This window comes from Monopterus albus, unplaced genomic scaffold (assembly GCF_001952655.1).
Source record: "Monopterus albus unplaced genomic scaffold, M_albus_1.0 scaffold76.1, whole genome shotgun sequence".
NCBI classification, from domain to species: Eukaryota; Metazoa; Chordata; class Actinopteri; order Synbranchiformes; family Synbranchidae; genus Monopterus; species Monopterus albus.
In genome coordinates, this window is record NW_018127956.1 from 874,331 (window position 1) to 890,237 (window position 15,907).

Below are 15,907 nucleotides of genomic sequence, written 5' to 3' on the forward strand. Positions count from 1 at the left end.
CTTGAATCCCTGGTCATTCTTTCTTTCCCGATGAGGTTTATTGCATTTCCATAGGACTGACCTCACCTGCATTCGCATGTTTAGAGAAGTATAAAGTTAACACAGTTTCACTTCACAGCTGTACTTGCACATATCTTCATTATTTTATGTGTCACATAACCTGTAAATTTGCCGTACTTACAGTAATCTGTTGGCTTTTAGTTTTGAAGTGACTGATTTTGCCAGGACATTGTTCCAGTGCATGTTTGCTTCATTCTGTAGCTCACCCATGATGGTCTACATCCATTAGCTCAAATGGACAGAGGAGTGTCTGTGCCTAACGTGTTGGAACCAAAAGCAAGTATCATGTGTATATTCGTGTTTTTTTCGTTATCATTTACAGTAATTCTTTGCCAGATCATGTACTAGAGGAAACTACACTGACCTCTCATGTTTTTTACATACATTTAGAGGTTATGTGAAAATACAGTCTGCTGGCAAAAACTAGTACATGCAGGACTTTGACAGTTTTTTTCTGAAGGCTGAAGTACTGGTACTATAGACTTCAACTATCCATGAAAGCTGTGCATGGTTTTATTATATGCCTGGTATATGATGTGCTAACGCCAGCTCTCATCTCAAAAGCTGATAGTGTGTTTGCAAATGACTGTATTAAGGTGTAGCAAATGCAATAACCAACATAAAAAGCATTCTTATGCAGTCTTTGTCTTGCCAAGGTCTACCCATATGAAATGCTCATAGTTACTGATAGAGGACGAGTAAAGCTTCCCAAGGATGTTGACAGAACAAGACTTGAGGTACAGTGAAGCAGTCAAGTGTAAGAAATGTATTCCTACAATGTGATATACCTTGTCTTTTTTTAACCACAGAAGTGCTGTTATGTAACTCTAGTTGTGCTGTACAAATCATTAACAAAGGGGAAAATGATCACTGCTTGATTAAGTACCAAAGCTGTGTGCAAAAAATACAAAAAGTACAAAAGATGACAACAGACAGTACTGTATTTAGTTTCAGTCGAATCTATAGTGTGAGAAATGCACCATAAAGATTAAACTGTTCTTCTTTTCCACAGTAACCTGATTCTTTTCTTCTGTCCTGTCTTCATTTGCAGCGCCACCTTTCTCCAGATTCATTCCTTGAGATTTTTGGCATGCAGATTCAAGAATTTGACAGACTTCCACTTTGGAAACGTAACGACATGAAGAAGAAGGCCAGTCTCTTCTAAATGCTGCCTAATGCATGTTTTAACTCACTGTTTAAAGTGTTTTGCCCAAGAAGAGGATGAAGCACAACTTTACAGAGACACAGTATTGTGTCCCTGTAAAGTTGTGCTTCACAGAGACGCAATACGGTGTTTCTGTAGGCTATTGTTATGAATAACGGTTAAAATTAGATTACCCCAAAGTAGATATGAACATGAAAACTCAACTTAGCTTTAGTCTTGACATTGGTAATAGTAATTATTTGTCTGTCCTACATCACCCCTGTCTACCCAGGAATTAACTAACATTCAGCTGATTCAGCTGTTCGGATAGTGTCATGTTGACTTTGTGAGAGCTACCAATGAAGGTATTCTTTCCTATTTAGTTGCCTAACTTGAAAACTGGTAGCATGCTTTGAAAACCTTTTTTTTTTGAAAAGTGGTATGTTTTCACTTTAGGATGAGAGTGCCAGATCACTAAAGTGCTCACGCTGTGTATTATTTAGGACTAATTGTGCAAAACCTTGGATTATGTTCGATGACAGAGAGCTTAACTGTTTTAAGTGATGTATCTGCAAATGGCAGCTAGAAGGTGGTGGTCGGGGGTTAGTCCTAAAAACACAACACAAACAAACTGAAACAACATTTTCACTAATATATTTTTGCTTGCCTGAATGAATGACTTTTCCAATGCAGTTTGAAAACATCGTTCATATCTAAAATGGTTGTGAAGTTTGTTAAAACCTCTGTATATTCTTGATAATACTTTCCATGTATACCTTATGTATTGTATAGTGACTGGGTATATGACATAGACATAGCTTACCATCACACATACTGTAACTCTGATGCAAGATACTGTATATCCCTCAAGGACTGAATGCATTTCACCCATGTTTTAGTGAAACTACTATATTTTTTCCCTTAGTTGATACTCATTTTGTTGTCTCTTGATGACACAAACAACATGTTCAAGCACAAAACCTATGAAAATATGTGAGAACTGTATTTCTAATTAAGTATCACTGGACTGTGTTACTGAATGGTTACAGGAATAATTAAGATGATTAAATAATCTTTTTTTGTTTATGTTTCACCCAGCTGTGGTAAACTGTAGAATTACTTTGACTATTTAAGCACCAACTCAAAAGCCCTAAATGAAATACTGTGCTTTTTACAGGATGAGTAAATACAGTAAGTGTGTTTTCATTTGCAGGAGGTTGTGTATGAATACTGAAGTGTATTCCGTATAACTGGGTTTTTGAAAATGTAGTTTTTTGCTTTTATGTGGACTTCAGAGAACCTGCCCATGGTGACAGATGTTCTTAAAGGTATCTGTACTCTGCGTAGATGCCTTCATGATTACTACTCTCTCTGTAAAATATGCATTTCTAAAGCACACAAATTTCAGTCACAGTCAGTAACCAAATCACTGTTAAACATGCTATCTTGACTTATGATGTAGCTGAAATTCTAATTACTACCCGACTTTCCTGTACTTCTGTCAAAATCAAGAGACAGATGGAACATCTTCAGAGAAACTATGGTAGAACACAAGCAAAGGACAACCAAAGCAAACCAGTGTTTTCACACTCGCCTAGAAAAGGTTTAAAGCCCTTCCATGCTTTTGAATAACATCTTGCTAAATGTTCCGTTACTATATTTTAATCGTGTAATATAATAAGCGACCAATTGTTACGAAATAAATGTAATAAGACAACAAGTGGTGAACCAATACATTGGAAAGCATGACAACATTTTCATAACATCACAGTATTGTGCAACACTTCATTTTTTCCACACATAAACTCAGCTGCATGTCCGAAGAATTGCAGAATTTAGTGACATAAGCTCCACCTGCTATCTACTGTATCTCATGCATTCCCATTTGATTTCGCTCTGACATACAGTATATGTATGTTTATCTATATTTTTATTTATTTATTGTCTTAGACCTATCCACTGAAATTTAACACCAACAAATGGTGCTCTGGAGCCTGGAATCAAAACACTACTTTGGCATTACTTTCCAGAATTAACAGCTGTCAGATGTTGTTTCAACTTGTATTTGAGCAGTATATTTAGGACATCTTTCTTTTTCCCTTTATCTACCTAGATGTGATGCATTAGCAATGATATTGCAAAAACAGTCCTGAACAGAGTCCCTTCCTTTGTCTTGTTATATCAACCAGGGTAACATGATAGAACAATGTAAGCAAATAAAGCCCACATTCATGCTTTGTTATCTACTCCTTTGTTTGGGCCACTGTTATCTCCCACTGTTTGTCACTGTCATGAGGGAATGTTTTTGTTGTACTTTTGTGTATTTAGACTTTTGCATACACACTCCAAGGTGTTCTTGTTTATAAGTTATTATTACTAATTAAAGCCTAGATGAGCTTGTCTCATTTTCGTTTGGGTAACACTTCTTAACATACTTTTCACTGTTTAATGTTTTCATGTTGGACAACAGGAATTAGAAATGTTTTGACTCGATTAACTTTATTTTGTCTTTTTTGAAGATTAGCACACCGCACGCACACACACAAAGGAAACAAAACAAAATCATACTAGTAATGGGGGTAGCCTGAATAAAGTTAGCCAATAGTCGGTCTTTTCCGTTTCAAATGAAAAATATTAGTTCAGGCTAATATTAAAAACATTACAGTTTCACATGGAAGTTGGTTTTATTATTGTGGGTTCTTTAAAGCCCACCTAGCTTGAGCGAAAGTAAGGGAGATTTTTGACGATTTCTATTGGATGCGGTTTCGTTCTTGAGCGTGTCGTGTACATGATTGGTCGAGGTTGCTGTCACTCACCGCTTTACTCAGCTTGTGAGCACCTCCTCATCTCTCCCTGGCCCAACCGACGATTTTCACGAAAACATTAACCGCAGAGTGCGTAGCGGTGCAAACGAGAGGGTGTTACGACAAACAGGATCAGACATTATGGATTTAACTGTACGGCAACCGTGTTGGTGGCGTTTGTAAAGTTGTTAAACGGTCCTTGGGCCTTAACAGAGACTAGATGTGTGAAATAGGTTGAACTGCGATGATTGCGGTATCACTTGTTTGATAGAAAGACACGGGAGAGAGAGAGAGAGAGAGGGAGAGAGAGAGAGAGAGAGGGGCCAAAGTGGACTCCCTCCCTCGGTAGAGCCATTCCGGTAGATGGAGGCTGACGGGACCTTTGCAACGAGCTGGGGGCCCGGAATGTCACCTGTGAAACGTCGACACTTTATTAGGGGACACAAGAATTAAGGAGAACACAGAGTACACCTGTGTGCGCTTTCGACGACTTATTTGACAACTATAGCCTGCAATAACAAAAGTTAGCAGGTAAACGTTAGCTGCGGGAGGCGACCCCTCCTGCAAGATGTCCATCATAGACGTCACTTAACGAGAGGTTATTCACTGCCTCAGGTAACCCAGGACAGGTGAAGTGCGAACCACAGCCTGCTTAATGGACTTCACACGGCTTTCATCGAATGGGTTTGTTATAGAAAGTTGTCTTTTTCATATCTAACCGCCAACCATTTTTGGCTGCGAGAATTGAGCGATTTTGGAAGAAGCGACTTGTTGGAAAATTTTCTCAGTGTTTCCGTCTACACCAGCAATGTCACTCAAAGACAATCCCTGTCGGAAATTTCAAGCCAACATTTTCAACAAAAGTAAATGCCAGAACTGCTTTAGGCCTAGAGAATCACATTTGCTGAACGACGAAGACTTAAACCAGGTGAACAAATGTTTTAAGCATTTATTTTATTGATTAGCCTATATTTCATATTTGTGATAGGTTCTTTGCCTATGTAGACTACAGTAAGGGAAAAATATTCTTTTTATGTTGACGTTTGATGGTCACATTTCAGACAGTCTGTCTTGTATCCATGGACTATGAAGTGCAGGGGTTAGGTTAATTGGACATAATTAGTTTCCAGCCCAGGGGCGCCTACTGACCTCAATTCATGCAGATCTAGGCCTGCAGCTCTATGCCTCCCAGCACAGTAGCTTACTTACAGCTGCTGCTGTTGAATCATTTGGGCAGCAGTTATTTCCGTGAATGCTTTTAAAAGTTGTCCCCGCTAGAACTATGTTCTTGTGTGCCATTTTACCTAATTTGTTTTTCCTCTCGCTTTGTTGGGTTCCCATACACCCAAATTAGCAGTCAAGATGGGCCCTAAAGGCACAAATTGGGCAACGACAAAATTACATTGTCAGCTCCCATATATAAACAACAAATGGAAATATTCCTCTAATGCTCTCTGCTGGGCTGTGTTGATACTGGCATCTTTAAGAAGATGGCATTAGGACTCACTGGCCTATATCCTGATCATTCCTTTTGGTAAGCTGTTTAAGATGGGTTAAGAGTTACCTGAATCCAGGTTGACAGTTTACATGAGTGACACTAATGCTCATTGGTAGTGATGCTAGGCTACTATTTTGGGATGCATGTTGTCTCAAAGTTTTTCTTCACTACTGACATTTGTGATCCAGTGCATATCAAGCTTATCCTGTGATGGCTGCACATAGGTTATCATATCATGTCAGACACTGACCTGACCTGAGATTTGCAGATCACCTCAAGTCATTGTTTAAAGGTCCTACTGCAAGAAGGCCTGTGAATCTCGTTCTGTGCACATTTCGGCAAGCTGTTCTTCTTTCCTTCCTAGCTCCTCACTCAAAGGCCCACACCATCAGTGCAGTATTAGCCTACATAGTAATTTTTGACAGGAGGGAATAACAAGTTGGGGGTCGCTGTGAAATGAACACACTCAAATGATTCGGTGTAACCACTGAAGGGTAAAAAAAAAAAAAACCCGGATTCATCTCGTCTATTTCACCCTCTCAGGAGGCCTTACCATTTGGGCTGCTGTCAGGTCATGTGAGGAGTGATGGGACTGTTTTCTCTAAGTGCTCATTCTCAGTGTTTCTCTTTGATTTTTACACAGACAATAAAGAAACTAGTGATATTAGTGTGTTTCGCTCTCAACCTTCCCTGCTCTTTCTTGCAGTTCCATTATCAAATGTCTTGGTCTGATCTTTGACATGCTTTTCCTTTGTGCTCTCAGGTTGTCTCTCAAAAGTTGGATGTCGTTTCTCTTGCAAGTCTGCACAAACTCTTGACTGTTCAGATTTGTGGTTACAACTCAGGGCGGAAAATTCCTGTTATGTCATTTTGTTTATAGAGTCACTCGGCTGAGAAACTTGCTGTACCTCCTGTAATCAAAACGAAAGAGGATTTTATGGTGGATTATACCTGGCTTTTCATGTAATGAAATTAGGGCTGTAATCAAAACCACTGCTAGCGGGACATGAAGGTGCCAGGCGGCTGTAAATGTCAGAGCTTTTCAACTTAATTGGTAGGCTGCTGTTCTACAGACTTGGGAGTGCAGTTGAATTATGCAAGCTACTTAGTTCTATAAGCTGTTTAGGTGTAAACATATTTATTCATAAACAGACTTGAGTGTGAATATATTTAGTAAAATTTCTGCAACTTTACCTATAAGTCTGCAATGGTTATGCAGAGCTTTTCTGCTCAGAAAAGAGTTGCTGACTACTAGTCTGGCTACGGTTCAAGTACGTGCCAGAACTATTTAAGAACGACTGCCAGGCCAACTTTCTCAGTACAAGTTTGAATTGCAAATCTGTATCCTCAAAAGCTCCTAGTACCACTTCTCTCTCCTGGTTCTCATCCACTGTTTTTTCTTGCTAACTTCTGCTTCTTGCTACCCTCTCTACCCACAAGTCCACCCACTTAGAGGATCAGAGAGAAAATCATGTGTGTTAGTCTTTCCCCCTTTTTTTTTTCCAGGGAAGCACAGTGTCTTGGAATACAGCCAGCTGTAGCCTGTTGTCAATTCAAGGCAGTTAATACACACCCTCCTGGAGTTGAACTAAAATGTGTGTCGGTGTAATGCCGTCTGATCTTGGGTCACAATTTGTAGCATAAACTTAGGACTAGCCTGCAGGCATATCTGCAATGAATTAATGTGCATACTTGAACTGTTAATGCGCCTGTTTAAGTGTGTGCTGTCAATAGTCTAATTGTATTTTAACCTCTCCAGGCAAAACCTGTATATGGAGGATGGTTGCTCCTTGCACCGGAGGGAACCAATTTTGACAATCCCTTACACAGATCTCGGGTAAGTGGTTTCTCAAGTGTTTATCTTTGCTGGACTGGAAATGAATTGCATTAAGAAATTAATATTGTTTTTGATTTCCTATTAATGAAGAAGCTTTTGGGTAGAGCTTCATGAAATTCATGAGCTAAAAATGGTGTCTTTTTAAAGGTAACAACTTTATTTGACCCATTGCCTGTAGTATCTGCTCATGCCAAGGGGTAATAGGTGCGGTTCCTAGGATTTTCTGTGCTTGAATATGAGGTGGATAAAGTCTAGTATATCACGGCAGCTCACAGGGTGCCAGATAAGTTGGAGGTCTGGTTATTGCAGCTCCTGTAGCTGCTTCACAGCTTTCTGTGGGAGGCTTGGCCTTCTATCAGAAGAAGCCTCATTTTCAGGAAATAATGAGCCTAATATTGACTTGATTTCATGAATCAGGCTCCACTAGCATCATGTAATGGGACCTTTGTGCTGTTGAATCGCTGCCTTTATCAGATTCTAGATTATACTGTGGTGATGCATCCCAAAGAGGAGTAGGGAGAATGTGGGGGAGGAGAAGGAAAGGTCCCAGTTCTCACAGCTGCCCTGATGGCTTCCATATGGGTTTTAGGAAAGGCACCTCTGGATATTCCAACTCATCTACTGTCAACAGTCTGCTGCTGCTTTGACAGCTTCTCCCAACTGTCTGCCTATTCTTACAATCAGCTCTTTACTGTGGGGGTATAATTAGTGGCATGTACAGATAGCTGAGGTGAGCAGTGTTGGTCAGTCAACACTGACCTACAAATGACAGAGAACAGGGTGCTGACATGTTGAATGAGTCATGTTTTAGAACCACTTTTCTGACAGGTTGTGAGTCTGTGGCTCTGTTTTGTAATACTGAGCCTAATACATTATCAGTAGCTCCTTGTAAGCCATATATCACTTGGTTTTTTTTGTTTTTTTTGTTTGTTTTTTAAATATATATAATGGTATCTCTGGATGTGACTGCAGTGTCCATCACCTGTGAGAGTTATTGGTAACCTTACTGAGATCTTCCAATTCCTTTTAGGTTACAAAGCACCTCTCAATATTTTATGGATAGGGCTCTGGAGCCCAGGAAATTTAACACGAAGACAAAACAGTGCATTAAGATAAGAGGAGCGCAGCAGAGAGCTGATTGAGCCAATGAGGAAGGAGAGCAATGCAAACTGTCACCGTATCATTTGCAGAAATTCTGATCCTGTAAAATGACTTCCAGTGTATATTAAATTTCACCTTGTAGTTTCAGAAGCATGGTCATCGTCTTTAGAAGGCTGGAGTCTATTAACATTGTGCAGGATGACGTAAGATTGGCAGACATCAGCTCACAGTTGTGTGTATTTTACATGTCTGCCTTTTTAGAGGGTTCTGGTCATGGTGCTTGGCTTTTCTTGTCATCGTACCTGCAGTCAGCCGGGACATAACAAACTGTTGATTTCCCATCAGTTTTCTGTATATAGGCTTTCTATTCTCAAATACAGCTGTGAAGAAAAATTGTGTGAAATCTGGATGATTGATTTTCAAACTGAAGTATGATGTTGCAATCTTGCCCAGCTGGATGGGAAGGAGTGTGTGTGATGTGGTATGTACTGAAAGTGTCAAGTGCCAAATGTTTGGCATGTTTTGTGTATATACTGTTTATATTTGTAATGGCCAAGTCCTTACACCCCTAGTTGTGCAGTATATAAAATGTAAGGTTATAATTGGAACATTTACTGATCCAAAGACAAACAGTACAATAGTTGACTAAAACTGGCTAATGTAAATAAACCGCTTCCAAACTTGCTTCATCCTTTATAAAATACTAATGTGATTTACTCTGGGGCTGATGCTGATAATCTACCATTTGATTATCTCGATAATGCAACAATTTCTTTTTCTTTTACAGAAATGGCAAAGGAGGTTCTTCATCCTTCATGAGCATGGTTTACTTCGCTATGCTCTGGATGAAATGGTGAGTGACAGTTCTTTCCCTGTTGGCTGCTGATTTTTGTTTGCTTGAGAAATTTTTTTTTTGTGTGCAATAACTCCTAAAACAAAAGCTTATGGCTTATATTCGAATAATGGCAACCGCATATCAACACGAATTGGAACAGAGCAGGGCATAGAGAGGCTGATTTTACACTTGTTTATTTCTGTTTATAAAAGGAGTTGGTCTCAGTGAAAGCTTTTCACATGACAAAATTGCATAAAAACAAGAGGAGAGAATATTTACTGACTTTAAAATGTGAGTTCATAGTTATTTTGTTGGTAGCATTTTTGTCTGAGACATGGAGTGTAAGTGGCTCGCTGTCAATTTAACAGGCAGTCACTACACTGTTAACACCAGTGCTTCTTGCACATGGCATTTAATGACTGTGCTAAATACCAAGATAACTAACGCAGCAATGTCAAAAAGGAATGAAGTGACACCACACGGTGTTGCTACAAAGTCTTGTGCCCATTTGCGTGTTTAAGTGGCATTGTGCAAGAGCCCCTTTGCTATTTCCTGCTCTGAAAGAAAAACTGGAAGAACCACTCAAAACCAGCTGGTTGTCTCTAGTGATCTTTATTGGCGCCATTAGTGAAAGAGCTACATAAGAATTCTAAAATGAATATGTAGACTCTCTGTGTTTGAGTTCATGTTTTAGTGGGCCACTTGTTTGATATGGTTTGCCGGCTCTGCAGTGTAGCATGTGGGCGCGCAGTATATTGAGCTCAACATTTTTATAATAAATGCTGGAACTGCTTTGAAATGAGGTGAAAGCAGAAGTTGAAACAACACTTGCTGTGTTCCCATTGACCTTTTCATACTGTATGTGGCCTTCTCTGGCAGAGCAGAGAGATGCTGAGAGGTTTTATGTAACAGAAGCAGGAGCTAGGACATTAGGGGTCATAGAATTCTTCTAGAGAAATCTGGTCCATGTTGACTGGCCAGGCTGTTATTTACACAACACATCCAATAGCAAGGAGGATCTTGCTTAACCAAAATTTTATTATACAAAACATGGCAACAAATTGTATACTGGCTGTAATGTCTTCAAACTGGAGCCAGTAAATTATATTGGCGAGGCACTAGTGGAGGATGATGACACCAGGAGGAGGAGGAATGAGGTGTGTACATGAAGGGACAAAGGAAAGAGCAAATGTCCCTCCATTCATTGTTCTCTCTGTATTACTCTACATCTTTTCATCTCCTTTCTGAATGATGGATCAAAAGCAGAAGTGAGGGAGGAGGGTCTGGAGGTGGAAATATCAAGTGGGACTAAATATAGGAGCACACTTGTCACATCAAGTGCATTAGAATAATTGTTTTGTGTTGAATAAACAGTGGCACAAACATGTATCTGGCACTAATATCAGGCAAGTTTATGTTGATTAGTATACATGGCCACAATCAACATTAAATACAAGAGAGAAATTGACAATGTTGTTCTAGACCACTTCAGAGCCACCATCTGAGAGCAGTGGTTGAGGTTGTAGATGAGGAGTTGACCTTCTGTTTTCCTCACGGCCTAGTTTTATGGCTCTTGTGTCTTGGCTCTAACCAGACACAGATGGGTTGCAGTCCCAACCTGCAGGATGTGGCACAGCTCTCAGGGAAAGGAATGAGTTAGTAAACGCCTGGGAGAGATCACAGTTCTTGGAGTCATCAATTTGGGGTTGCCCTCCTGTGGTGAACACCCAGCATGACACACACATTTTATTAGAAGGACCATTATGTGCAAGAAACAAGTGGTAAACAGATGACAGTGTAGCTGCAGTTAGGAGCTAGAAAAAGAGAAAATGTGTTCCGTCATTGATTCGAAAGAGAGGTTGAATAGCTGAAAATGCATGCGTGCGTAGGACGTGCTGCCATGCAAGGCTAGTGTGTTATTGCGTTGTTCTTGGTATAGGCCCTGAAAGAACAGAGTTAAAATGTTTTGAGTCTAAGGTAGGCCACTGAATTTTAACGCTGTGTAATTTATTAGCTGTAAATTCCAAGATATGGCACAGTTACTGTACATTCACATTGATCCAGAAAAAAGGCAGCTCCCTGCTCTGTTTTAACACAAGGGTCAGGGGGGTGAGGGGCCACACGAGGAATGTTTCCTAGGTGTGTACAAGACAGCCATGCTGTGGCGAGTCAACATGAGTGGCTTCATTTATGTTTCCAGCCCAGGGATTTCCATTGTGTTTTGTTTGGTTAACCATGCTGCTAACGTAGCCTGTTCTACCTTATCACCAATTCTACCACCAGTGTGTCAGCAATGATAGATAAAACAAAACAGAAAAACACAGGTTAGCATTCAGTACTAATGATAATGCATGGTGTGTCATTATGGTGCATTAATTGTGACCCAAATTTGAAAGTGAATAGCAATGAATGCTCATGCTAACAAGGTAAACAAAAGCCTTCTTCCTTTGGGCGTCCACATCCTGATCGTCCCCCGTACATGATTAATCAACACAGCACCTTTGCTGGATGATGTCGCTGTCTGGCGTGGTGAAAGTTGAATCAGATCCAACTTTTTCATCGCACAGGGTTGCGTCATTTTGCTGGAGCCCCCTGGAGTGCTGGTGCTGGCTGCGGGGAACACAATCCCCCATAGAAATGAATGAAGACGGCTGCGTTTTTTCACAGTCTTACTCATCCACTCAGTTCAGTCTCCAGCATTTGCTGAAATGTACAAGCTAGATTTTCCCAGAGCAGCCCTACACTTCTTTCAGAAGAGCGTTACCTAGGCAACATGTTCTGTCCCTTTGTCCAGCAACATCTGACCAATGGCATATGTAACATGGGGCAGAGTTATTCTCTGCTTTGTGGAGAGCTCTGGCTGTCTCTGTCCTGACTGTGGGGATACAGAACAGAACACTCTGTAAGTGAAGCGTGAGTGTGTGGGCTGAGCTTCTCTCTAGGCACAGTCGGTGGTGAGCAAGCCTTTCTACAGTAGCTGTAGAAAAGAAACATCAGACACAGCATCAAAACAAATGTGCAAGGCTGGATTGAACAGAGTTTGTGCTGAAGTGCACGCTTCTGTGTGTGATTGTGTGGGTGGATGCACTGGGAATGAGGGTCCTTGACTGCAGAGGCCGTGTCAAACGGGTGGCTGAGTTTTAAAGCTGACACTCAGGAAGTGGCCTTATAATCATTTAGTAGCAAGAAAATGAAAAATCAATAATACAGACAGTTGTCACCCATGATTAAGCTGTTTAAATGATATGAGAAATAAACACACACACACAATCCATTATCACCTTGTGGTGAGGGCAAATACGTGGGTTTAAAGAACACTCCAGCCTCACAAAGCCACTTTGACATCAGTGCGAGTTAAAATGATCACCACACACTCTAATAACTACTTGGCAATGTGGTCCTTAATACCTCACACAGTACCTAACTCCCACTGACTATGCTTTGACCTAATTGGAACCTGTTCTCATGGACAAAAACACCCCTCTCTATATGATATAAGGTGATGTTTTTCTTTGCATTGTCTCAATCTCTGCTGTGGTCTCTGAGCTCGCACTGAGTTGCAACCTTATTTAAAATTTATTTTTGTGTGTGCCCTTCTTTAGCCTAAGAAGGCTTTTGCATTGACACACTTACGGTTGAAGGTGGATTGTGTTCAATATTTTGTCACCCTTTTTAATGGCCTTTTGTGGGTGCTTTGAAAAGATGGTGCACTTTGTCTTCTCTAACTGATCAGCATATGTACTTTAGTCCAGACTGAACAGGCACAGTATACTGTACCTGCAAATAAAATGAGGCTCCCCACTGAGTTGCAGTACACAAAAAGCCAGTTCAGAGTTAATTCAGTTGCCTTTGCCTTTAAACTGTATTGACTGCAGTCGACTGTCTGTACCACAGCCATATCCTCCATTATTCCAATGAAAACACGATGTCTCAGCTGTTGAAGTCATTCTCATTTCTTCTCAGCTCAGTTCATTTCCCGTGTTTACTGGACTTCAAATAGTGAACCCTGCCCCATAGCGCTGTCCAGGAACTGAGAGTTTTGACATATTTCCTTCCATTTCCCACACATTTGTGCATTCTTTTAACCTGATGTACACTATTATGCTGTCTCTGCTGAATCTCTGACTGCATACTGGATATAACCTCAGCTTGTTTGTCCTCGGATTTGTAAGACTTTAAGGCAGGCTGAAGCATGCATAAACTGTCTCCCTTTTTTACCCCTGTGAAACATGAAATTGAGGGTTATTTTTAACCAACTTTGAGAAGGCTTTTGTCTCATTGGCTTTGGAATGAGAGGAGCTTTCTAGGGGATGGATGAGCATGCAGGGCCTCTGAGCTGTGTTGTTTTCTCCAGGCACACTATGAAGGGAATAAGTGTCTGGCCACCCCACCCCTTCAAATTAGGGATGCTTATAGGGGAGCTGAGTCTTCCACTCACACCAAGCAGTGGTTGGAGTGGTGAGTGAAGTAGAAACTGCCTGGTGTATGTATGTGTTTGTGCTACAGTGGAGAGAAGAAGTTGACTTTAGAGGGGAAATGGTACAGAATAAATGTGGTGTTTGTCTTATCAACATGAGCTGTGACCATGTAAGTCTTCCATGTTGAATTACTGTGGGGTTGTTTACCAAGTGTGAGACCTGGGTAAGACATGAGTTGGTTTTGCAGAATGAGTCTTCTTTAACCCTTACCCTTCCTTATGGCTCCAGTAGGAACTGATCTGCTGGAATGTAAACAATCATGGATTACAGTGGGATCACTGTTCCCCTTGCACAAAGCCACAAAACCATGGGAACAGCCATTCATACAGCTTGTACTCATCAGGGTCTACAATACTGTAACTGCCACTCAACCTAATGGCAATCCTACCGCCCAAAGCTGTTGCCTAGTATAGTGTATTTATAAAGAACATTTACTTGTTTTTGATTTCATGCACAGGCCATGGCCCTTTCTGTTGTTTGCTGGGGGAAGATGACCACAATGAGCCTCAGTGGGAGGATGCAACACGTAGGGCATTTCATTATCCTCTCCAGTTTTTCTGAACTACTGTACGGGTGTTGTGACCTACAAGTAGGAGAAGAAATGCAGTGACAAAGGGCTCAGCAGCTTTCCCACCCATGAACACAGACTTACTAGTGTTTTGGTCAAAGAAACCAAAGTCTTATTCTAATATCTGCTGAATCCCGTACCTTTTTTATGGAGTTATGCCAGCATGCATTTGTTCTGTATTGAAACACAAAAGATAAACTGATAGGGGTAGCTTCACCCTAGCTGCACCCTCCCCCAGCCCTCCAAATGATTTGGGAGTGATAAGGACTGCAGTGCACAGGAAATTGCATGTTTTGAATTGGCATGAATTCATGGTGCTGGAAAAAAGCTCCTCTTGTCTTGTCTATTCTAACCAAATACCATGTCTGTCTGTCAGATCTCTGTCAACAGCACATAACAGATTTGGCTATAGCTTCCAGAAAAATCAGACCTCCAGTGATCTCCTGTCCTTGTGTAGGCTGACGGTTCTTATCCTCCAGCTAACACTGATCACTAACTAAGGGCCCTGCTGTCCTCTACGTGACCTGATATGTATGTTCACTTTCCAGCTGAGTGCTGTGCTTTCTGAGGTAAAAACAAGTTTACCATTAGCAGAAGAGTATGATTAAGCTGAATGCAATGAAAGGTCTTAAAACTTGAAAACAACTCGGGGGGGGGGGGCATATTAAAATGGGACTGAGTTCACTGAAATGTATTGATCTCGAAATTCATTAAAAATTGGTTTAAATCAGGTGCTTGGGAAAACGGCTCACCTCAATAAGTAGGCTTTTGTCTTATCTGTACATATTAAAACACGTTCACCTTTCACAACATATCTGACTATAAGGTTCTACTTTGATCAGCAGCTGTAGGTAGTAAGCATAAGGAGACAGTCCTTCTGTTCAACCTTCTGACCTATTATTACACTGGTGTTCACTGCTGCGTGAGACTGTGGACAGGATCATTTAACACAGGGTACTAGTTGTGTCAGCACCTTGAGTATACTATATGGCTTACAGTAAAGGCATAGTACTGTCTTATAAGGTGTCAGTTTTCTGTTGACATGGGTTTCCAAGTCATGGTAAACTTGTAGTCTTTAAAATTTCTCTTGGAGAATATGATTGCCATGTGGGTAGCGGTGGGCAATATGACAAATATAGTTTGACAATTTTTATTTATTTATTTTTGGTCAGGCAGGATCACAATCTTATCACAGTTATTTTTCATGTTGGTTTTTAAGACTATTTTGCTAGCAACCAAGCTTATTTCCTAATTTAAAAAAAAACAACCCTATAAAGTAACAACTTAATAGAAAAAAGAAGAATAACAGACCATTCAACAGTGACTAGACTATAAATCAGTTGTTGTAGTTGTTTTGGAGTACTACAGCAGCAGAATGGTCTTGTTGGAAAAATATTTGCGTTTGGGTATCTTGTACTGCAGATTGACTATTGTGAAACCCAAATTTTTCCACCAGTTTTTTTTTCTTTCAGGAGTCATATCATTGACCTGGTAAAATGTCATATTGCACACCCCTACATGTGGGGTTGACCTAAATTCTTGATGGAGGTCCACTGTTTTGCCACGGTGAGAAGCCCCTAAA

General features: G+C 40.5%; 2 protein-coding genes across 10 annotated transcripts in view; both read left to right on the forward strand.

Moving 5' to 3' along the window:
• LOC109963588 (actin-binding LIM protein 1-like) overlaps positions 1-3,547 on the forward strand; it is a 14,999-nt gene extending 11,452 nt beyond the window's left edge. For all 5 annotated transcript variants that reach the window (XM_020606230.1, XM_020606231.1, XM_020606234.1 and 2 more), the window contains 3 exons: positions 262-336; positions 717-797; positions 1,112-3,547. In XM_020606230.1, coding sequence (XP_020461886.1) covers positions 262-336; positions 717-797; positions 1,112-1,225 — 270 coding nt within the window. In that variant the 3' untranslated portion in view covers positions 1,226-3,547. The remainder of the gene's footprint in view (positions 1-261; positions 337-716; positions 798-1,111) is intronic.
• A 495-nt stretch (positions 3,548-4,042) lies between these two features.
• The window catches only part of LOC109963592 (myosin phosphatase Rho interacting protein), a 47,688-nt gene continuing 35,823 nt past the window's right edge, over positions 4,043-15,907 (forward strand). For 4 of the 5 annotated variants that reach the window (XR_002275419.1, XM_020606243.1, XM_020606240.1 and 1 more), the window contains exons 1-3: positions 4,043-4,936; positions 7,266-7,343; positions 9,232-9,297. Coding sequence is in view for 4 of the 5 variants with exons in the window: in XM_020606243.1 (XP_020461899.1) it covers positions 4,817-4,936; positions 7,266-7,343; positions 9,232-9,297 (264 nt within the window). In the remaining variant the exon portion in view is untranslated. The remainder of the gene's footprint in view (positions 4,937-7,265; positions 7,344-9,231; positions 9,298-15,907) is intronic. The other variant, XM_020606242.1, reaches the window with a different exon arrangement.